Source organism: Andrena cerasifolii, chromosome 6, assembly GCF_050908995.1.
Source record: "Andrena cerasifolii isolate SP2316 chromosome 6, iyAndCera1_principal, whole genome shotgun sequence".
NCBI lineage: Eukaryota > Metazoa > Arthropoda > Insecta > Hymenoptera > Andrenidae > Andrena > Andrena cerasifolii.
This window is the reverse complement of record NC_135123.1, coordinates 11,754,525-11,779,408: the sequence shown is the minus strand read 5'-3', so window position 1 is coordinate 11,779,408 and position 24,884 is coordinate 11,754,525. Positions and strand designations below refer to the sequence as shown.

The 24,884-nt window shown below is 45.0% G+C and overlaps 1 protein-coding gene and 1 long non-coding RNA gene across 4 annotated transcripts in view; both read left to right on the top strand.

Moving 5' to 3' along the window:
• The first annotated feature begins 519 nt into the window (after positions 1-519).
• Positions 520-24,884, top strand: part of LOC143369713 (uncharacterized) — a 319,720-nt gene continuing 295,355 nt past the window's right edge. For 2 of the 3 annotated variants that reach the window (XM_076814009.1, XM_076814008.1), the window contains exon 1: positions 530-861. In XM_076814009.1, coding sequence (XP_076670124.1) covers positions 801-861 — 61 coding nt within the window. In that variant the 5' untranslated portion in view covers positions 530-800. Of the gene's footprint in view, positions 862-24,884 lie in introns of all 3 variants that reach the window. The other variant, XM_076814007.1, reaches the window with a different exon arrangement.
• LOC143369716 (uncharacterized) overlaps positions 4,575-24,884 on the top strand; it is a 77,322-nt gene continuing 57,012 nt past the window's right edge. Inside the window, exon 1 of the long non-coding RNA XR_013085471.1 lies at positions 4,575-4,990. This is a non-coding gene — a long non-coding RNA (uncharacterized LOC143369716). The remainder of the gene's footprint in view (positions 4,991-24,884) is intronic.

The following is a 24,884-nucleotide window of genomic DNA, read 5'->3' as shown; positions in this document are numbered from 1 at the left end:
GGAAGGGGTTGGGTAGAGAGGGGGACACACTTTCGCGGCGGCCGGTTGGCGAGGCGGGGTGCGAGATCCGTGCGGCGCGATAATCTGAAAAGCGCGATAAATTGACACGTAGGAATAAGCGGGACCGCGGGACGAGGAGCAGGGCGAGGGGGCTTATGACATCGGTCGAGCGCATCGGTGGGTGCTCGATAAGGTCGGTTAGAAAAAAAAAAGAAAAAAAAAAAAAAATGGGGGTTGAGTTGGGTGGCCTAGGGTGGTGGGGCGCAGGAAACAGAAAAGAGGTGGAACGATCCGCGGCGATGGAAAAATGAGCGAGGAAGACGATGCAAACGGGTTGTCGGAAGCGTCAGGTGGGGTTTCGGGGGAGCGAGAGAGCGGGCTTGGGAGAGGGTGAGAGTGTCGGGAGCGATTCGACGATGGAGGGGAGGCCACGGTATATGGAGTGCATGTACGGCGGCGCTATCGGTCGGCGAGGGGGCGGCGGGTCGGGAGCGGGGAGGTGTCCGGCGGATACGGACTCGGATAGCGAACAGTGGCTCAGTTTGCTTTCGTTCGTCCTTGCGGAAGGTTCGCCGGTACGCCTCGACGCGCGTCCAGTTTTTCAACGCACGTTGCTTCGTCCATACACAGCCGTGCGTCCACCCACCCGCCTCCGAGTCTTTTTCCCGACACCGATACCCCGTTGACAGTGGGATTCTCTCGCCGGCCCGTCCAAGTGTGTGAATGTGGTCGTGATACGCGATCAATCAGTGACAAGGAGATATACCCTGCCACGGGCGAGTGTCAAGTGCCACTGGACGATGAATACGATGACGCGGAGCTGGCTCCTCTGCTGCCTCTTCCTGCTCGGATACGTTCAAGGTTGGTGGTCGATCGTTCGATCGGTTTAGCCCTTATGCACGTGCATCGAGGCAGCGATGCAGGCTGACGTTCCACAGGATTTCTCGTGTACTTTCTGACGGGGATCGTTGCCGCGAGCTGGTTCCGATGGGTGTCATTACGCGGTACTACTTGCTGCACTTCGATATGGGGGTTGATCTATCGATGCGAGGACCACACTGCCGTTTCATTAAACAATGGTTGGGCTAGTTATTCATAGCCCCGTCCGAATGTCGCCCTCTTTTCGGGGTGGTCACGAGGTACGAGCGGAAGACACGATGACAAAAGTCTCCTGACGGGGGTTGATTTTTTTGCGCGATCCTTGAACGCTCTGGAAGCCCCGCGGCCTTTTTTTTTTAAAAAACGTCTCTAGGCGCGTGAATATGTGCCCACGTGCCCTATCTCCGCCAGGCTTGGCAAGTGTACGCGAAGAGAGCAGCGTCGTTAGTTTTCGACGAGTGTCGGAGAATGCGTGCCCTCTCGATTCGCGCCCGTCGAAAGGATCGAGGGCTTTCGAAGAATGCTGGTCGCGCATCCGTCAACTGCTATATGGCTAATCCGTTCGCATGCCAGCATAGGTTAGCCTTGGCATAGAATCTAGAGAACATTCTATTCGACTCTATCGCGACACTTTTGGAGCTGAAGTAATCCAATGCTGATCTGCTTCACCTACCTCATTTCCAACGTTTTACCTTTTCTCAGGTCTTACTTTCTACTATCGTGCCTCATTTTGGAGTGCGACCTGGTCTTAAACTGTGGTGGCAGCCTTGCTTCTCCAATTTGGCACACGATGGCGGACATTTACAAACGTATTATCCAAATATCTCGCATCGCTTAAATTTCCTGCGGACTCGCGTGTGCTGCGTGTAACTAGATCACCAGCCAAAATACAGAGCTAAACTTCGCGGGGAGTGTAGGGCAGAAAAAGGGTTGCTGCGCACGGTAGCGTCGCCACCAGAATCGAGCGTCAATGTCCTAGCGTATTATTAGCAAAATTCCATTGCACGATTGCATTGAATTCGGGAGGAGTGCTGCGCGGGTTCATTAATTCTGCACAGATTAAAGCCCTTTTATGAAAGCCGATATTGATTAAAGGAACTTCTGTAAAGTTCTATTTCGTAATTATCGGGCCCGTTCTTATATTTGCCGTGCGTTCAAGAACCCGATCGAGTCCAGAGGGGATTGCTGCGCGTTTCAAAAAACCATTGTCGAGGGAGAGGCGGAAAGTTCTTTCTGAACTGGCACAGAAACCACTCTTTTCATTATGCCGGGGCTTCCCGGGCGAATCGAGCAAGGGAAAAGCGTTTTGAAATAATCACGAAACCTCTGTCCCGTCACTGCGGGAATAATCAAAGCAGATTCTTGTTAACTCTCGGTTTAGTTATTCAAGGCACTACGTGCCTATACCGAGCCTTATCGTTGAAACGTGCGAGGCGTTCGCTAAAGCTCGTCGTACGTATTTTTTTCTTAGGATCGTTTCCCTTTATGCGAGCGCTTCCATTCACTCTGGATCACGTGCTAAACGACACGGTGCTTGAGGGCTCGTGCACACTGAGACCCCGCTTGGAAACGATCCTCTTTAAGCGCGAGGGTGCGCGTATTTAAATCGTAAAATTATTGTTACTGCGCGATAGGTCGACACATGTATCTTCGCGATTATTACAGCTCATAGGATCCCCCGTGCATCGTACGAATCCGAAAGCCAACTTCACTCGCCAAATTTTTATCTTTCATTTATAAAATCAGCTTTTATTAACGGCTCGTATATAACTTTCAAACATTTTCGAGTAACTGCGAACGAGCATTTCGCGCTCATTCACTTCGTTTTCCCCTCCTTTGAACAATCCAACCATAAAACCGCTCGATACAAATGCCCGCTGACAACTGTAAATAAAATGGGTTCACTTGTTGTCGAACCGTTACGTTTATCAGTAGAATCTGCCGTTTTTGGTCAGCCAGTGTTTTTGCTTATTTCGGCTGATACCTATCCGCTATCCTCCAGCGGTCTAGCAGGAATCCACGGTGATGGTGGTGTTTTGTTCCTTCCCTCTGCTGATGGTACACATCAGGTTTCCAGTGCAACACTCACAGCGCAACTTTTGATAACAACAATTCATCCACCAGAGCCCTTGCCATAATTTAGTTAAACACCACATTATTAGCGCGAAAGATCGTCCCAAGCAGAATGAAACTTTCCTCCATAACCCGGGGAATAACCACCAGAACTGTGAATACAGACTATTCTGTAATCCTCGGATAATGTCCTTAATACATGACCTTCTTACTTATCCAGAAAATCTTCTACAAATTACGCTCAGGAACGAATGATATAGAACCGCCTTGCACCGAGTTCCGCCGGGATATTCGGAATAAAATGAAATCCAACGCAGTGACTCGAAACTTACGGTCGATAGAGACTCTGTTCTTTCTGTTTGCCGCGTTTCATCTGTGAGCCGTGCTCGTTATTTTTCACGCTACAAAGGAGAATTAACAATTTCCCTCGGCCTGTATCGTTAAGTGCGCCTTGTTAACTAGCGCGAGACTCTCCGTTTCGTTGAACCCCATTCCGTGAAATCGGCGCCCATAACGGGGCGTCCGGTAAGAACCAAATTTCACCACGGTGCACCTTTTTGCCAGGTACCATTCTTTGGTGCAGATTGATTTTTAACAAGGCACCGTTTCCTTCGAAATCGAGTCTCGCTGGGATTAAATGTACCCGGGCGTGACTCAAAAGCGCATGCATGGACGCTGATAGTGTCGGATGATTGCGGAGTTAAAGCGCCAGTGTTGGGGGAACAAAAAAAAAACGGCGTATTAAAGCGAATTCGCGTCCCTTTGTGTTACATGCTTTCATACTTTTTCGTTTCTATCGCTCGAGTGTAACGGCCTCGTTGAATCGAAATGATTTTCATTTGCTCGCGGACATGAAACTTGCGAAGAACTTGTCCTGTTCGCTCATGGCTTTGTTCTGTTGTGATATATTCGTTTCTTATTACAACAGTTTTCCTGACTTTCCGCTGATTTTGTATCTATAGGTAAATGGTGACTATTTTACGTAGTAATATTTACTGAACGAAGTTACACAACGCAGTTAGTTCCCGATCCTTTTCAGTTATTCTTTGGACGCTCTGCTGCTCTGTTAAATAATTGAGAATGTTGGTGGAGAGTTCTAGGAACATGTAGAACTCATTGGAAGGGGTAAAAGAGTCTTAATGAGCATGCTTCTCAAGGTTCATCCATTTCGTAGTTACATTAAAGTTTGATCTAGACAAATCTAACATTTCACTGGGGGATAACACCTCACACATTTAAAGCAAAGGGTGTTTAAACTTACATTCTTTCAGATCTTTAGGAATAATTTTGTGTCTACTCTTTCCACTTTGTTTGTTATGCTTAGGAATTGCATTTAGAACGAGACTAATTCGAATGCACAATAAATTTGAATAATTATAATTTCAGCGAATTATATTTCATTTTTTAGCCAACGATTTCCATTCTTTGTGTGGCTATTGATTATGTGTTTGAATTTCATTTTACTGGGTACCAACTGCGCTGCATTTAACGTGTATCACTTTTCCGGCGTGATTTCATCAGAACACTCGTTACCCTTTAAAAAATAGCGAGGTACGTAATAATGACTGCCTGCTTGTAAGCGCTTGAGAGCATGCAGAAGTCAATTACGTGATTGATACAAAAAGAGCTTAATGACACTTAGGCCATTACAATATGAGCAACCTCAATTGGCAATGTTTGATTCTAGCGCGACGAACCAGTCTCGCGTTGCTTCTAGTTTCACAGACATTTAAGCGGCAGATTCTACAATAGAATAATAATTATTCCCAGTGCCGCCCACCGCCACAGCTAAACGGCGTGCAAAAAAAGCAATTCGGTGGCTCATTGCCAATACCAAGTCAGTCTGGCAGCGTGAGATTCGCTTATTTTCGAACTCAAGCGAATGGAAATTTTATTTCGAATTGAAGGAGTCGGCAGAGCCGTTCGCGTGGAAGAGGAAAGAAGATAGGGGGAAATAAGCAGGGAAAGGTTAGTTTGAAAATGCCTGGAAAGATAAGGCAGTATTGGAGTGTCGTGGAATCCAGACTCTATCTTCAAGGTGAAGTTGTCAAACTTAAAACGCCCTGGAACTTATTATACGATCGATAAATGGTACACTGCGGTGGACGCAACGGAGTTTTTCGAATTCGAAATTACTTTCGACAAGAGGAAAAGGAACCGAATTACTATGCGAAACTGTTACTGCTGGTGATTAAACTCGTCCCGTGATTATTACGAACTTGAGGGGGAAACTTGGCAACGCTAGGCGGAGCTTCCTTGTCTTCATTAGTTTTAATACCTCCTTTTATTGCAAACAAGTTCTTTCGTTAATTCCGAGCTTCTGTTGTCCCGCGTACCTAAGCTGCCGCGGCGCTGTTCTCGAAAAAATGGAAAGTAATTTTCAGTTAACAAAGATTCATGCACTCGCGCTGTTGCTGGCGTTTCGCGGATTTCTGTTCGCAGCCCGGGAGAAGTGAAAGTTTTACGATCAGTTGCAGGCTGGAGTATTTCGCCCCGACGTTAAAAGCGGGGTTACGACTTGTAATGGTAACAGTTGGATATAAGATTTAGAAATAGGAAAGATGATGTAACTGTGGGGTATTACGTATTTCAATATTAAACCTCTGTTTCAGAATGGCTTGGAAAATTCGTTTACTTTGCTATTTTCAGTTTCCCAATTTTCAATACTTCCCCGAGTCTTTTGGACCCTCACGTCAACCTTCAGCGTTTCTTGACTGAAGCGTGATTAAATCCTGAGAATTCGAAAACTAGTTCCCTAGCTTCGAGAAAATTTAATCGGAGGGAAATTTGAAAGAACGTACATATGTAGGGAAAAATGTACAGAATATGCTTTCTCCTTGTTCAATAGACCTGGGCTGTAGCAAATTGTTCCTGAAAACGTGACCCGGTCAGTGGCCCCGCCGATTTTGTCCGCAGACTTTCTCGTGAATGTAATTTCCGATAATATCAGGAAAAGCGGTTATGATATCTTTGTAGGGATTACGCGGGGGAAAAATGACTGGGAAGTCTCAGGAGCTGGATTAAGGCTGCGGCAGTTAGACTACGCTCGTCTGGTAAATACAATTGAGAAACAAGCAGCTGCAAGAACGTAGTGACCTTAGAACGTTTTAATTAAGTTTTTCAGACACGGCGACATTATTTTCCGCCGCGGAATTACGTTCTGGTTCTTCTGCAAAGTGTACTTCTCTAGATTCCTTTGAATCCGTTTGTTGGACATTTCGAGGGTAAGCATTGCCTTGAAAGGATAGACATCAGCGATGGGGTCAAGTTTATCGTCCGCCCCGAGAATTTCAATGAGTTCAACACCGAATAATCCCTAAAAGCCAGAGAGTCCGCATAATAATATCTGAATACTATTAGCGATAATCTTGGCCCCGCCATTGATACATAGAGAGCCCATCGCGCGAAACGAGAATCGAGAATTCTATTAGCCAGAGGGCAAGGGGAAAGTTAGATTTCGTTGGTGAAGTTTGAAAGAAACATGCAATTAACGTTAAATGTTCTCCAGCGGAGAAATATTTAAATAGGACAATTTTCTCTCGCTGAAAGTGCAAGAAGCAAAGCACAAAGGAGGGGAGAAACGTGCAGATTCTTCTTTGCCCAGGTATGTTTTACATGATAAACGAGACGCGAATTTCTGTTAGGTAAATTAAAGCTCCACGGGCATCCGCGCACAGGAGATTTAGGTCGTAGCTAAATTTTTACGAAGGTCGTTGAAAATTTCCGCCCGTGCGAACGCTGGCTGCGAAGCGAGGCAGCTTACTCTTATAGAATATAATGTCCGAGGCAATCGTGATTGCCTTCATAAGAAACGCAACTTGGCAACGACGCGGGGGATGGTTTTACATGCCTTGGCCATGCTGCCCTGTCGTTTTAATAGTCAGCGTAATTCGTTCTTTTGCAGGAAGCGTGCACTATCTACGTTCCCTTTTTACCCCAGTTATTACTGACGGTTAGTGAATAATTAATAGCTTGTAAATGGAGTAACCAAGCGATCGTGGTCGTTTTCGCGTTTGGCTCAATATCGGGGCTGTACAAGCATTGTAACGGGGATTAAATGATAATTTTAATTGAAATTGAATTGGCAATGAGACAAATGAGACACGCGGTGAAAATAGTGGGATGAAACTATGCACCTGAAGCTCGGTCGTTCGCGTTATTCTTGTATGGGTATTACAGAAGTTAACCGTTGTAATGAAGATACACCGTTGAGGGGAGTAGTTTAGTAGTGGAAACTTTACTCGCCAAACTTGTTAGGTCCAAGTCACTGCTAGTCGCTTTTGAGGTACGTGTCGCCATTGTTTTACTAGGTATGCGTAAACGCGTAATTAACACGTCTGCTAATAGGAGCTAGACGGAGCACACCCTAGGAACGTAAATTAAAGTATTGTTCAGGACGGCTTGCAGCTTGTTTCGCCGGAAAAATTTGCCGAACTAATTACACTGCTTCAAAACGCATTAAACTTTATCTAGCCCTGCAAACTGGCAGCTATTAATTGTCGGTTTATTGTTGTGTCACTCTATTTAGGATATTTGTAACTAACAAGGGAGCACGCCGAACCCGGAAATTCAAAAAATTCTGAAACTTTGTGAATATGTAGGGAATTTCCACCTGGTTACAACGAAATTTTTGTTTGCTGCCCAAATTCACTCTAAGGGGGTGTAATTTACCTCTGACAATCCGGTTATTTTCCGATTTTGTGTTATAACTCGTGAACTGTAAAATAATTGCACACCAAATGATAGATCTAATTAAAAGAAGTAACTTTTGTCTCGAAACTTTTTTTCTAGCCCTTACAGTTCGCGAGTTATAAAAGAATATCGGAAAATAGCCGAATTTTCAGGGGTTAATTTCACCCCCCTTGAGTGAATTTGGGCAGCAAACAAAAATTGCGTTGTAAGCAGGAGCAAATCCCCTACATATTCACAAAGTTTCAGAATTTTTTGAATTTCCGACTTCGGGATCTTCCCTTAAGCCACAAAGTATTATCATTTAAACAGCAGTTAAGTACATTTCATCGAACCTGCTGATAATATTTCATCATTTTTATTCGCTAGTCGCACAGAATCGAGTTGGCCTATACATCCTAAGTAATTACTACCTACGCAACACCTTTCATAACCATCACACACGTTCGTAGTAGTGGTTGGATTGAATTCACTACGTACGTCAAAGCCAAATGCTCGCATCTCACGTACCTACCTATTTACTAAGAATTAGGTATCATTCAGCTAACCCCTTGACACCTATAAAGAAAAGGCAGAAGAATGCCGAAGCCTCGTAAATATATCCGAAATACCAGTCGTCAGCCGGCAGAATCCCACACGAAAGCGCCCTCAGTTTCCTACCCTTACCACCGTCCCTTCCTTCCGTCCGTCGGGATGTTTATGCAGGATCTCGTAGAATTCGAGCATATCCCACGAGATATCGGCAGTGGCCGTATCGGTGGCTCGATTCCGCGGCTATTTATCAGAGTTTCCCCTAAATTGGGTCACTACAATCACCGACAGTAGCATCCTGCCCCGTCCAGGATAGTGCCTCGAAGTCTTCGATTCAATCTGCCCCCGTCTTGTTCATTCAGCGTTTAGATTGCCAGCGCCCGGGCTTGCTAGCGCGGCCGGTGTATGTAACAAGTTGCTCGCCCCAGCAGTCGAGGGTTAAATTTCATTTCCTCGCTCGCAGTTGGCTGGTGCCGCGACTTCGCCGTGAATCGTCGCCCGAGGCTGTTGCATTATGCACGTCGACGTCATTCGCGAAAAAATGGGGACGAGCGTGGCGGGGGCACGCGGGGGGCGGTTTTCATCGCGTCGGTGGCGGTACGCTCGCAGCCGTCTTAAGACGCGAGGAGCCTGGAGTCCCGCGTTAACTCTGTCATCCGGTGGCTGGAGTGCATTCAACGGGCGCAAGCCGTACGCGATTCCTTGTTTCCGGGATCTTCCGTGTAAATCTGGGATGTAACGCGGCGGGGCACTTTGTTCCGCCGGGAGTTTATTAGTTTTGTTATTTCCATCTGAAAGAGCGCAGTTCGCTAACGAAGCCGGCGCCCGCGCGCACGCCCGCCCCCGCCGAGTCGACCCCGTCCTACCGACTGCCTCGCGGTGCGCTTAACATTATCATGGAAATTGTAAAGAATAATTATGGAAGGCGTTATGCGGAATTACGAGGATTATTGTAAGGAATTATGGCGCCGGCTGACTTCAGGAGGGTTCGCCACGGCGAACGATTCCGATGAACCGGCCTCGGAATTGGGGATGCCGTGGGGACGGTTATGTGGTGGATGCTAACAGTGTGGTGTGTTTAGAGAATTATCCGCAACGATTCCCCGAGATCTTTTGGACGTCGGGGGATTATTAAAATGCTTTTGAATAATTTCACTTTCCCGGTGTAACATTTAGGCGGCCGGGTGGATTTTACGGTGGTTAACAGAGGCGGGCTTGAAATGAAGTCAACGCAAGCTTTTTACTGTCGCGGCTGTCGCTCGAACGATTTAATTACCACAGGCTTTAATATCCATGTACGAAACTACGAAATGCACTCTTCACTTCACTCTGGTTACAGTTTCGCCGAGTGTGGGTGTTTTTGTTGTGTTTAATTAACAGTGCTCTCTGAAAGAGTTGGGTAGCATCCTGGGGCCGGATCAAAAATTACCAACCTGGGTTCACTTCCCTCCCTGTTCTCATCGGAGTAAACGACGCGCCCAATTAACCTTATTTTCATTGTTTTTATCATCCACTGCGCGGTCGGAGTTAAAACAGGGCGAAACAGAAATCCGGGAAAGTGTTATTGAAACTAAAGTCCCGTTCATTTTATTATAGAAATCGCATTTCGGTACAAACTGCAGGATTCGAGGTGGCTCGAGGCATTATTAGATAAATGTTCAGTTCAATGTGTTGTAGAAATTAATATCAGTGAAATTTAAAATTCGTGGATATTACTCGATGCGAACTCGTATTCAGATCCGCCAATTTTTTCGCCATCAAATACTCCTACGTGTAAGAAGATTTGTTCTGGTCGAACTATTTACACCTTTCAAAGAAATTTTAATGTTTATTCGGATAGACATTCAGTTTTCGTATAAATACCGCCCATATGTAATATCCATTCAAATGAATATTAAGTTCCCACGATAATTGTGTATTATTAACTCTGTTTCTAGCGAAAAGCGTTGCGACCAAAATCATTCGTCCTTAGTATAAACCCTGAATTCTTGTTTCCCTCGTCGTGCAAGAAAACAAGCTTCTGCTTCGATATCTTAAATTTGGTTATCTCGATATAGAAAAGAATTATTACTCAAGACAGAATTCATCCAATAATAGCTCTCAGTAATCAACGAACAAACCCGTTATCGATGATAGCAATAATTGTGGTAAGGTGTAATTAGATTACATGGTGTTGCAAATGATCGCCCGTACAGCAATATTCCTCTTCACATTGTAATTTCAGCTAGTAATAGAGTGTGTACGTTAATTCGCGCTGCAATTGGGGTTTCGCGAGCATTGCTACGCTTATTAGAGATGATCAGCTTTAATAGAAGCGCTGGAATTTTAATTATATCGTGGTCGTTGTATCGCAGCATTGAAATGCTTATGCCATTGAAGCGCGAAGCAATGCGCAGATCCCGATTCCATTGCAATTTTCTACGCCGGCATTCTTTCCTTCCGGCAGAATTAAGCTTTATTTTAAGTCCGGGATAGCTCGACCACGTTCTGGAAAAGAAATTGTAGCATCGTTGTTCTTCACATTTTTGTCGTTTTGTAGAAATTAAAGCAAAGCTATTTAGAGTATATATAAATTATAGTGTGCGATAAATTGAAATATTTATTTTCATTTTCTACCAAAAACATCGGCACTGCAAGTGGTCGGTCTCACCCGCATGGCGGGGTTAAAACGTCCACCCACTACGGGTGAGACCGACCTTAAAAAGTAACAAAAAGTGTAGCTTACGAAAAGTATAATAGTGTAAATAAACTTACCTGTCTTTCAAATATCATCAGCACTGTAGCTTGGTCTAAAAACTTTCAGACTCGCATAAAGTCTTAAGTGTTTCTTATAATTTAAACATGTATTTGTGACAATGTATTTGTCACATTTTGTTTGTATCAATGACACACAGTGTCCTCTCTTGCGCCAGTCTTAAAATATCAACACTGGCCGGACTCTCCGGGTGGTCGTACTATACCGGACTTACCCTATATTAGTCGAAAACATGAAAGAAATGCGGAAAATCCTACTGAAAATAACGCAGGCGCCCTCCTCTCTTTCAGCAGTTAACAGCGTAACAAGTGCGATGAAACGTTTTCAATTTGCATGCATTACTTCGGCGCGGAACGTATATTTGTTTTCGTTAAAAACAACTTTCCCTCTGATTTAAAAAGAGGAAACTAAATAAACTTGTGTGTCCGATTTTCGAGTATTAAAAGTATCGTCTTCGTATTTCTACCGTGACATCAACAGTCAGAGATATTTTTCATATTTTTTCCGATATCCTGTGTATAGAGTAACATATACTAACCCTGACTTCGTATATTTTAAGAATCTTACTCATTGTTTCATTTCCCTTCGACATCCAGACTGAACTACTACTACTATTCAACGTAGTCTATTTAAAAGACTAATATAGGTAATCTCCGCATCTCGATAAAAAAAATCTGCCAAATCCCACTGAAATCACGAGGTCCGAATAATGCTACAAATATTCCTTATTCATCACACTTTCCCCCCACGGAAGGGGTTAATCCCCCTCGATAACCTGACAAAAAATGAAGCGCATCTCTTTCTCGTGACACAACAATCTGTCACCCTCCTCTTCACTGTCCAGGCCCCGCTATCTCCTGCAGTCAGGTGTGCGTTACGTCCAGAGTGAAGCCATCAGGTCAGTAATTAATCACGGGGCACGGGAGACGGAACGCAGAAACTCCGCTGAAATTAATAGAAGGTCGCGGGGAATCGTGTGTCGGTGCCCCGATCGATTTACTTACATCGTTATTCAAAGTGTCGGGGAAAGTAAGCTGAAAGTATTCCTAGTAGCCGGAGGGGTGCGCGAAAAAAAGGAGGAACACCGGGGAGTTAACGTTCCGAAGCCAGCCGCACGCGCACGCTTAATCATCAGTCGTTAACGCGAAGGAGCCTCGCCCCGAATTTTCATTAAGAACCGCGCGTTTAAGGCTCGAGCGGTGATTTTCCCGCGAATAGGAAGCGATGCGTCGGATCAACGGGAGGCCCGCATCCCGTTAACGCGCGCTCGCGATACGCCAAACGTATCACTTGTTATCAAACGAGAGTGGCGTCAGGCCATAACTAAATTCAGCTGGACATTCGTCCGTGATAGCCGGATCTAGGGTCGGCCAGTGTGAACGTCGCGTAAACCGTAACGCTGATGACTTTCAGTCCGATTCAAGGCGGCGACTAATCAAGAACCCTCCCCCTGCCTCGGTTCATAATCCGCCGATTAACGTAATTTTATTGGGTAAGTGGCGGCAGACGGCGGAGGAAATATTTACGCTCGGACGATTATTCCATAAATGATGAATCGGCGGCGAATGATCACACGGCGGGGAGACAGTCGTTGACACGCTCCGAATAGGTTCCTTGGGGCAAAAATACCACCGCCGCGTGATATCGATTCGAGTGAACGAGGAGTGACAATTATCTGAGAGCGCTAATGTTATCGCACAGACGAGAGGTCAACTTTCGTTGCTTCTCATGCTATTCCTATCTTCCTTTCCTTCGTCCCTATTTCATACACTCGTGCGTTTCGTGTAACTCTCGTTGCAAGCTGGAAGCCTGATATGTAATACGGATTTTTAATTCGGTGTGGCGAATTTCCCATTCACTGAGGAAATTCCTGCTGTTTCGCGAGGCTAATGTGAAAAACTGGGAAGACAGGTTCAGTTAGCGAGTCCGCCGAAATAACTGGCGCACGCGGAACATGATAAGCAATTAGATCGGAGAGCAGGCTGCTCGGTTTCCTTGCCGTGTTTCGAAATTTCGTGTAAGCTGATTTTCGGTCAAGGAAATTTCAGACACGCTTGCACAGGCAAAGCGAGCGCGTGCGAGCTTTAGCGCGCCCCTTTAGCTAGCCAGCGCGCCAGATATTTTAAATTCTGCTTAATAAACGCGCTTCACGGGGTGTCGCGGTAAATCCCGAGTTTGTTTGAAACAGGCGGGTATGTTTGCAAGCAACATTTCCATTCCTGCGGACGCAGCAATTCAAATATAATTTCGGCGGCTGCAGTGTCTTGTTCTGTCATGGGAAACGCATAAAGTTCGAGCCTGTTTCTGTTTACCCTTTGAGCAATGCGTTTCGGAACTGTGCGGTCAATAAACAATTGTCTTTGTCGCAAATGCTTCGAATTTAGGATGAAACGAAAGTTAAACACGGTGGAATAATTTGCACGGCCCCTGTGTTTCTTTTTTTACCTTTCCTCCCAATAGCAATGGCTTCGAACTTACTCTTTTATTCGGTGCCGTGTAAGCGAGTCATTCGATTGTTATTCCAAAGGCAATCCAGGACAATACGGAGATTCACGTTCGTGCAATTGATCCGCGATCGTGTTTGTTCGTTGTTTACGGGTCTATCAAATAAATGGCACATTGCAAACGTACGCTTTTGGACACACTTTGTTTCCGATCCTCCAACGGTGCGTGGCGAATTTATTTATGAAGGCCTGACATTAGTACTAATTCCCCATTGGCTCCAGTGCTATTAGCGTTACACAGACTGCAGCATATTAAAATATTTCATCAGAGATAAAATCAACTTCCCCTCAAAAACGTTTAAGACCTATCCCCCTGTACTATATAAAAAAATTTCCTTTTTAAAATTAGAACCTTCACCGTGGAGAATTCGCCGTTGAATTTCCCCTTTTACCCTGGAAAAAGAAACCCATCTAGAAGAAGGCAAAGAGGGAACAGTCTCCTTCCGAAACGACAGGCAAAGTGAATGGAGCAGATGAAAAATTCGAAACCGAAGCGACGAGCTTAACGTCAGCACAGGCTCTAATTGCCGAGAGATCGAACTCCCGATCGAGCCAGCCAAGGGTTAACGAATTACTGTTCGGGGCGCGGAAAGGGGGGCGATGCCGCGTTATCAAACGCGTCGGAAGTACACCGAAGGAAACGGAGAAAATTAGCTTCGTTAAATTGCCAGACGCCAAGACGCTTTCTCCCCGACGCGAGTCACAGGCGAGAGGCTGCGGTCATTAAACAAACGTGGCCGCTGGTCCGAGTCGCTGGGAGCTGGATGAAATGATTGAACGGCAATAATTGCCGTGCGATGATCGCGCCGATAAATGTCGCATTAATCGCGCATCGGCGGGGGACGATTCTTGGTAACCGTTCCGAGGGTGTTTTACGATTCGAGGGCCGCCCGCGATTGCATCTCGACCCCCAGGCCGAACGGTTCCATCGTTCTCATGCGTCGATGGAGTCCAGCGAAATAGATCGCCGTGCAGCTCGCAAAACAGATTGGTGGCTGGCTCAGGAAGTAGTCCAGATGACAAGTTGCGCCGGCATTGTGTCTCGTTCCGAACGGCTTGTAAACTATTCATACGTCGATTACAGTCACGCTAGTCTATTCTTGCAGGCACGGCCACAATTAGGCTGCGAGACGTCCATACCCTCTGTGATCGCAAGCCACCCGGAAATAAAACGCCAACGTCACTTCATTGTTCTTTCGACCGTACTTCGTTAAACTTAGCGAACGTAGGTGCGCGTTTGACAATTTTGCTTACCGAACAACGCTTCCCGGCGGCAAACTAATGGCGACGGGAACTGTGACTGGCTGGGAGAATTTGAAATGACTGTAACCGCAGTATCTCCTAGCACTAACTTTAATAATACAGAGTATAGACAACAGCAACTTAAGACGCGGATATATACAGTAATGATCTACAGCAACTGATCTACGGAACCGCACGCGACACACCGTGGACTCCGTGTCGGTGGAGTTCGGTTCGTCTTACCGAATCCTGTGACTTTATTGGTGCAATCCGGCATAACTCCCACCGAGGGTGTCAATAAGGTATCCCCCTAATAATTAGGGGAAGGGAAAATTCGTCGTGGGAAAGTCAGCGACGTGGGAGGCCGGCTTCTTCGAGGATCTCTGATCCGTCATCGGGCCCTACAGGTCCTTGTCGCCTGAGTACAACGAGGCCTTTGAAATCCCCTTGCACGCCAGGAAAACTGGCGCTTCGCTTTGGAAAGTCGCGCCTTGTTTAACCCTTAACTGGTATACTGTTTTTGGCAAACGTGGCTGGTATACTGGGGTCGTGGCAGACCCCAAATAAAAAAGGACACAGAAATGTGTAAAGTCGACCCTGAATCAACCTCTATGAATATTTTGTTCTTAGGTAATGTGTAAAATAAGTGAAACCTAGAAAGTTAAACTATTATTATAAAATTAATTAGAAAAACAGTTTACAAGCTTAGGCAACCAAAAATTTTGCAGCGAACTTTGCGTGCCTGGGGTCATGAGCGACCCCAAGATACCAGTTAAGGGTTAAGAATACTGGCGCCTTGAAATAAACACTTCTTTCAAGGCGCCAGATACCAAATTCTGTCTAAGGACGGAACAATTGTTATGTATCTCTGAGTTGCCAAAAGGCTGGTCTTGATTCAGTCAATTGTCTTCCACTATACAGGGTGAATCTGGCGAAACGGGAGAGCTGAATGGCTGCCGTGGATTCGAAGGCACAGAGAGATGCACGCAGGAAGATTTAGATTTGACGTTAATGACGTACGCATCCTGTGGTGCTTCCGAACGAGCATCGTTTGTCACAAATGGAGCGATTTTAAATTTAGCTGGAGAATCTCGAGCAACAATACTCCCAAAGTTTTTTCGCGTTGACCGTGGCCACTGGTAGCCGTAAGTGACTGGAGTTTTGATTTATTTTTATTCAGTTAAAATTGGACGAATAGTGTATTGTTAGGGATTGCTTTTTTTAATACACATTTACGAGAATTACGCGAATATGGAGGAGACTGAATTACGTTTAGTGTAAGTAGGTTGGTCTTACGCTCTTTATATCGTTAAACGAGAATCAACTTTCTTTGGAATAATGCTCTGCTGCGATCGCAAACGAGAAACAAACAGTCGCGATCGACCGGTTACTTCTGCGGGAAAGCCGCGTTTAGTCAGCGTTAAGATAATGCTGTGCTTAAAAATTTAAAAACAAGAGGGAGTAGTTGGAGTAGCAGCCGTCCCTCGTCTGCGGGGGAAGTTCTCCCTCCTATTTTCCGCACTCATAAAGGAACACCGAGTTTCTTAGATTCATGCATCACATCCTTCCTCTCTTGCATTCTATTCAATTGCCAGACCACTTGTTCACGATAGCCACTGTGTTTAAAATATCACGGTTCTGCGAACATTACTCAAATAACTCTTAATTCCCATACATTTTGTTGGAAGCATTTCCCTCGAAAGGTTAAAACGCTATCAGTCGCGTTAAAAATTGAAATCCTGATTCCTTTTCTGTGCAAAACTCGAAACTGCAGGGCCAATTAGTCCTTAACATTACCGAATAATACCAGCTCAATGGCGAATGTATGGAAAATGAACTGATTTAGATTCTAAGTGAAAAACGCGAACAATTATTTTCGGCCGCATGCGAAACATGGACGGAAGTGCATTTCCACAGAGTGCAACCTCGAATTTAATCTGAATGAAACAAAGGCTGATTTTTAACGAAACGTTACGCTGCACAGGGATGCATAGTTTATTGGAGAGATATTCCAGGACCCGAGCGTGCATTTGTACTGCAGCAAGGAAAACTTCCCCTGCAGCTTCTTGACAAAAAATTCTTCCGTGCCTGAGCTCGTGCGCGTCGCTTCGCGTTGCTTGCGATGCGATTCTCAAGCTATTCTCTGATCGGCGATGCGGGCACGGCGCAACAAACGGCACTTTGACGGAATACGCAATGCGTTCGACAGTCAGGGACGGTTGATAGTAATTCCATTATTAATTCGATTGTGAGGGGCATTAATTCCGCTGGGCTTTAAATTGGTTGCACGCTGTAAATTGTATGGACTATGCATAACGATGCGTTGACAAGAACATTGTCTGCCACTGGGGACTTAGGCTTCGTATTAGCGAAGGATTTGTCCCGTAAATCTAGTGTCACATTTAGAATGCACTCTATATAAACCGCGCTGGTGACGAGCAGAAAGGATTCCCCAGGATAACAGGATGACACGTCGGCTCTAATCGGTGCAACTTATTGTACGTCAGCCTATCGACATTCCAACGCATGCGATTCGATTTGCAACGCGCATTTACGAGTCTGCTTACTGCTTCTTGAAGCGAAGCAGATTATTGCAAGAAATCGAACGCCCCTGTGTTTGCGAGTTCCCCGTGCCGTGTCTGCGCGACTTTCATTTACAACGAAACTCGACTTGAGCCAGGCAGAACTAGCTCTTACTCGTTTAAACTCGTCTGATCGATTCCCGCGTTCCAGCGGAATTTATTTAGTTACATCAAACCGCGTTCTAAGGGGAGGGGTCGCTTATTAGCTAGAGTTACGTTTCAATTTTCTGAAAAATATAATTTCCGGCAGTTGCGCGACCGCGTGCCCGTCAGTTTACGTTGCCTCGGTGCCGGCGGTTAACTTGCTCGCCAACTAAAAGTTAGGGAGAAATTTTTCGCCCCGGCCGGGAGGATTAAACTCTGAACAGATAGAGGATAAGTCAGGCGGGCCGAGTGCGCAGTAGTGCGGCCGAATGATACGTATCGACGACGTGCCACGCGACTCTCGTTCCTCGGCCGCCGCGCCTTTTTTTCCTCCTCTTCGTTTTTTTTTCGAAATTCAACGGGACTTTTGAACTTTCGCATCGCGTGTTTATTCAGCCCGGTTTCGCTTTGTGCGCCGCTGCGACGTCAGAAACTGGCAACCGGGCTATGCATCACGGGTAAAATATCGCGAATACGTGGACGTGGTTCGTGCATACACGCAGCCAGCCCCGAGGATTCGTTTTGACAGCGCGCCCAAGGAATCTGTAATAATTCTTTCGGGAATTAGAAAAGTAGTAGCCGAACTTCGGGTGGCGTGGCTGCGAATTCTTCGTCATTTGGAGGAAAAATATTCCCACGGTACGCGGTACAGTACAGTCCGAGCCGGTCCTTGGTAATATCGATCCGCATTTTGCGAAGGGAAATAACTCCTGGCTATTATCGCTGCTATCAGACGATAAATTTCGATGAAGTTTGTGTCTGCACGGTAGTCCACTAAATTGCTCCTAAGTTCAATGGTCTTTATTTAAAATTCCTTGTCGAAGGAGCTGGGAGCTCTTTCCTTCGGCTCGCTCCCTCCTTTTTATCCTTCGCTTCGGTGGCAACGTTCGAAACTGTCCCTGCTTGCAGCGTAAATTAAACGCGACGCAAAATCGCGGGACGTTACGAAACTGCAAACGGGAAGCTAGTGAGATAATGCTGAATAATATTGAAAGCGTAGGCTCGATTCGCTTTCGTCTACCGATTAGCTGCTTCGACTATACATTTAAGAATAAAGAACGGCTCATTTGGTTTCCGAGATATATGGTCTGAAGGGTAGAACGATTGAAACAGTGGCTTTTATTCGAACTGAAATACTTGGTTGGTGTGGTTCCGGCACTTAGTCAGTGGGGTTTGAAATTAGAAGTATAATCTTTTAACAGTGTTAGCACGCGACGCCCGGTGACTTATCCTCGGCATGAAGTTGAGCAAGTAGAGCTCGCATAATTATAGTCCACGCGTGTTTAATAAAGACAAGGAGATTTATACGCGAATACATTTGGAGTTTCCCAAGGAAAAAAATTGTCGGCCGTAATAATACGTCGACGGAAATATGCGAGCGTACGGCTCTCTGCCAAGTGTCGACACCAGGAAATTTATATCACATCCCAGTGTGTACGTGGGTATGAAGTTGGATTTTTCGTGGAAATGAAACTAGTATCTTTGAAAGTAATTCAAATGAAAACCGGCCGTCATAACTTTAACGATTTCATAGCATTCTGTTAATTGCCATATAAATATCTTGGCTTTAGGAAATTGTAGAGAAAAACACCAGCGTTGCATGAAGCTTTAAATATTCAGAAACAGTTCCGAGAATTATTATACAGAATTTGTATAAATGTTTGTTGAAAATACGTTATTGGTATTCATTGCAACGTAAAAAGTATTACGTAACGAAAATTCAATAGAGAGATGTACGATTCAAAGTTGGTCTGCGGGGTTAAATGTATCATCAAGGTAATAATTTTAATTGTAACTTCTAAGTTATATTATAGTATGTTGCTTAAAAGGGAAGTTAGGCAAATTATGCAATTTTGTGTGCAAGTGGAGTAGTTCACCCGGAACACAACCCTATTTTTTGGTGGTGCCGTAGTGCGGTTTTAGGGGGTGAAATCACCCCTTGAATAACGTGAGAGATATCGAAGAGAAGATTAAACAAAAGTTGCATCTTTTTTTTATATCCACAGAACTGTGTAAAAATAATTATCGAGAAGTCCATAGTTTTCGAGTTACCCCCACCACTAATCCCTAATTTGATAATTGTTTTTACACAGTTTTGTAGATCTAAAAAAAGGTACAACTTTTGTTTAATCTTCTTTTTGATATCTTTCACCGTTCTCGAGATATTCCGCGAAAAAGGAAATTCTTCATTTCTTCAAAGGGTGACTTCGCCCCCGAAAACCGCACTATGGCGCCAACACAAAATACGTTTGTGTTACGGATGAACTACTGTACATGCACACAAAGTCGCATAACTTTCCGGATTGCCTATCTTCCCTTTTTAGAGAAACACTGAGAAAGCCCAACGTGTTTGGATTGAATTTAGGGAATCGGTGAATTTTCAATTCGGGAATCGAAATGTGTTGTCCATTTGTATTGCCAGAAGTCCCACAGTATGCGATTGAACGTGAGATATCGCAATTATAGAGGCAATTTACGGCTGGCGCGTATAATAATAAGACAAACGTTGTACAAACAGGAACCGCATAACTCTGGTCCGCCCGTTACTAATGAGCTTAATTAGATTTACGCGGAAGTATATTAGACGAGGACTTCGAAAGGAGGGGCAGAAGATACACGATAATGGCGCCATATGCATAAACGCTCGTAGTAAACTCGGTGCACGTGTGCGTGTACAGAAAGATGCGATATCATAGTCAGCTGCGCTGCATAAACTCACCCGACACACATACACCGCTTCAGCGAGGGTAGTTTGAGGGTGGCGTGGAATGGAGGGTGAGAGAACAGCGACATCACGGCCGTTTCGGGACATCGTGAAACCTCGATTCCCGCATGTAATTTTACCTTTCTTCTTCCATGTTAAAGCTGTCTCCGTTTCACTCGCGGTCCCTTCTTACTTCATAGTTTGTTCTGGGATCGTTTTGGAACCAATATTGGATCTGTATCGAACATTGGACTGCACGGCTTCAAGTAGGTAGGATTTCACGTTCGCCCTCTGGTCTGTCGTGAAAGTAGCATTTGAATATTCAGTAGAGTCAGGTTTCTTAAGAATTTGTTTCTTCCCTTTCGGGAAATCCGAGAGACAATGTAGTTTCTATTTAATTTATGAAATCTTACCCCGATATTAATTTGAAATTGAAGAGCATTATACAGTTTGTATTACCGCGGTCTGTGCGATTTATTTTTCATAGAAATTAATGATCTCGTTTCTCAGCTAGGAATATATTTGACATTAATCTCCTGCATATTTCATTTCAATATACCGTCCCATATGCAGTCTCATTTGAGAATTAACGGACACAATTCGAAACGAAATAAATGAAATTCTATATACGTCAACAAATACCCGGCTCGTTTAGCTTGAAACAATTCTCAATCACGAAGGAAAGGGCAGGTCCGTCTGGGAGAAGTGCGGGACGTTAATTGTTCTAAAAGGAAAATGCGGGGTTGAATTATGCCAGGGATGTAAGTTACACAAAGAATCGCGGAGAATGCCGTGCAAGTACATTCCGCTGAGGGGAAAATGTGGAAGAAGGAAGTGGATGCAATTTTGAAAATTTATTGTCCCGCTTCTCGTTGCGCGTTCGAAGGCATTCCGAATGACCTACTTACTTCTGGTGCACTCGCTCTATCGAAGATCCTGACCAGCAGATAATCTGGCAACCGCCCGATAATTTATCGTTAGACACTCGAAGTGTTTCTGTCCTGTCTTAGATTAGCACGTGTCTATTCCAGCGAACGCCTCTGTATCGCGACCGTTGCATCCCCCAAGTGGGTTGTTTCCCGTGCAATTGTAGGTTAACCTAATGTCAACTAAGTTGGTATTACAGCGGTGCGTGGTAGGGCGATGCAATTCTGTCTACTATCAGGGGATAACGGGAAAGAAATGGTACCCAATAGTCACTTTAATGTGGATTGCAACGCATATGGAACATAAGATTGAGAGGACCCTCCGCACTCGTATACTGTGGAGTACAACCGATAAATAATCGCATTAAATGTTTCATTAAATTCGTCGCGGCAAGGGGAGACTAAATAACTTGAATTAAAAGCAACGAGACGTTCGGCTTTAAATTTGAACAGGTCAGGGGAATGAACACGTTTAGCATCCGGATCACTGCGAACTCTCCTTAAATATAAAATTCTGGGGATCGATACGTAGGGCACGCAAGTAGCTGCGCAAGATTTTCGTGTGCTCCCTTTCGTAAATGTTTTAAAACTGATCCCCTGTACCTTAATGGATATCAGTATTCGATGTGATATTTATACAAATTCGGGGCTCCTGCGACACTTTCATTCCACTTTCATAGCTTCAGAAATTCATTGCTCGTATCACAGCAGCAGTATGTATCTCACATTCCTAAATATATTGCAGAATTACAATTTGGCTGCGGCGAATTCCACCAAGCTCGTTCCCCTCGTTATGAAGCATTGAAAATGAGAAGTTTTTTACAAAAACATTTCAGTTTAAATATATTTTTCGTGGTACCAGGGCCAGGCTGGAAGCGTAACGAACAAGGATACGTACGCATATGGAATAGGGGTTGGTAGGAAACATCAGATGGCCATGGATCCGACGCGGACGCATTTATTAAATACAAGACCCCTTTGAAAAAGGGCTGTACCGTCAAAGATAGCCCTAGCTTATTTTCCACCCGCAGGGAGACAGCTTCAAAGTCGCAGGGGTGGCCCAGAGGATTAGCCTACTCTGTTCAGCGATCGTATATCTTCGATGTACCTTGTCCCCTTTAAAACGCCCATCCGCGTCAGAAGTTTCCGATATAACTGTGGTCTGGATGCTTTGGCCGTAGATTACTGTGCTCTGGACGGTTGTCCCCTTCCGTCTGTGGATCCCGCGATAAACGCAACCCTACTGCAGGAACCAGCAAATAAGTCACGGTACGCTGGCGGCGTGGTCTTATGAACCCCCTCGAAGAATCGGAAATTGCGGGAAGCAGAAGTATGATCGCCCTCCGCGTGGCCAAAACGTGGCCGTTCCGGCGAAAACAAGAGAAAATGGGGGAAGGGTTTCATACATTTACGAAATGGACATTCTAACGTAGACAGTCGGCTCGGAAAGTGGGACATCGTGTAACAAACCAATATCGAGAAGTCTGCTGGCCCGACGAACCGTGTACTCCAGCTGGCAGAACCCCCGCACTGCGATTATTTATTTCGGCTCTGGTCTCGTTAAGGCCTCAGCTCTCCAATCTCTGTGTTGTAAAGCAGAAAGATATGGGCTCCGCGGAATTCGCAGAAATTTTATAATAATTCTGGAATAACAATGAAGCTGCAAACAGCTGGAAGGTAGAACTTCGTACAGCTAGAATTTGGATACGTTGTTTTCATTATTTACTTAGCACTGCGCTTTTAAAATACGTGAAATGAATAATGCGAATACTATTGGGTACCAGTGTTGCGCAAATATTAGGGAATAATATAAAGAAGATTCTGGTTGGATCACTGTGCCTTTTATTTCGCGCACATGCTTTCTGTTACAAGCTCTGTCAATTCGGTTCGATCTAGATTCACATCGAAGCGTCCATTGCAGCTCGCAATTTTCCGTTCATTGTTCCACGCGACTTTTCTTGGGAGCGTTCTCTCTGAGCGAAGCTGTGGGTATCTATGTGTTTCCTGAGTGAGTACCATCACGCGACGGGGCTGGACAACAAGGAATATGATTTTTTCCAAATTTCGCTTCCGTCCAATCGAAGACCTGCAACGAAACACATTTCTATCAAATTTTATGGAAGATTGATCCATTTCGTTCGATGCTTCTTCGAACGTTCATAAACATCGACTGAATCGCCTACAATAATTTATTATCCACTGATGCCACAAATTGCTAAATCGTGCAATGTTTTCTTCCTACAGTGCTCTATTTCCATCCAGCATCGAACGATAAGCCGTATTAGTTGCTGTAATCAGCCTGTCGTATTGGAATCTGGATTTAAGTAATCATTGCAGCGTATTTTTTGGTAGATACTCGAGGTTTGCTGGACCAGAAATCAGCTTACGAAGATCTGAAACATAACTAGGGCCCTTTGAGCTGTGAGCGAATTTCCTTTGAATTATTTTCACGAAATCTCGAAGAGGGGCGCATTGCTTGCTATGCATATACATACGTGCATACTTGTCTTCCTTGGATAAGCTACTTATCTCTCATGAACGTTTCACGAAGTTCAGGGAAAGTTTCCAAGACGAGATTATGAGCGTACAAGGCAGGAAAGCGCATTATTATCGGACTAGAAAGTGAATCCTGGGATTGCTGTAAGGTAACTGACCGTTGCGGAACTTTTGAGTTCCGCTAACGATCCTCTTTTCCCTGTTGTATCGGATCCGAAAGGACCATTGTATTGCAATGATAGGTCGGATAAAGGCTGCCCCTCCCGGAGTGGTCCATTGATCGCGTATTCAGGATTCTTCCTGGACCGGAAAAACGTGTTTGGCCGCGTAAAAGTTGCATCGAACGTTTGCTTGCGATCCACTTGGAATTGTGTATGAAAATCGAGATTACACTTGACCCATTCGAGCGAACGAGTGTGGGACCAATCATGGGTACTTGAAAAAAATTGGTAATTACTCTCGAGCAATCGTGAAGTATAAAACGGGACATTTCGTGTACGTTAGCTATTTTCCCAGGGGTTATTCAAAAACGCAGAGGTTCGTAACTCGAAACAGGTATAATCGTTTTTCAAAGCCGTCCTTTCGAATACTTCTAAGGTCGGGGCCAGATTATATTGGCCGGTGAGTTTGTTTTCGCAATCAGCCATCGAGAGGAAATCGATCACTACCATCTGACGATCGTGGATTTGTCAGTTGGAGTCGCTTGGCCCCTAAAGGGTATAGTGGAGTGATGTGAAAGCTTCTCGGCTCCGTCTGAACCCAGCCGTTTGGCTGTTATTTATTCTTAGCGTAATAGTTGCGTGCGTTACGAAGCTATGCGCAAACCAATACGAGATGAAGCTGTCGAGAAAGAATCAATCTTCTGACCAATAAGGCTCCTGAATTTTTTCGGACCTAACGCACACCTATTCTGATGTGTGTATTTCTACGCTAAGAACTCGGTTTCGCCTACACGTTAGAAGCTTGGCGCTATCCCCACCACTTCTGGTTCAGTCTTGCTCTGCGACGGCGAGAGTGCGACGGAGCAAGAGCGCGAGTCAGAGAACGTTGAGGAAAGGAGCACCGAGGCAGGCAAGCGATATGGTGGGAGAATACCTCTCACGAAACTCATCGGCCAATATATCTGGCCCCGACCTTAGTTGCATTTGCGCGCGATCAATGAAACGGAGAGCTCTTAATTTATTTCGTCAATCAACGACCGAATACCTCGACTCGCTTAAAGTATTCGTATCTAAGCTGGAGGAAATTCTCGAGGTGCTTTTCATAAGAATCCGCATTATACCAGGATTGAATGGCACTCGACAACACGCCGTGGCAGAGATTACTTCCACCTCGATAAACGTAAGTCGGTATTAGAGA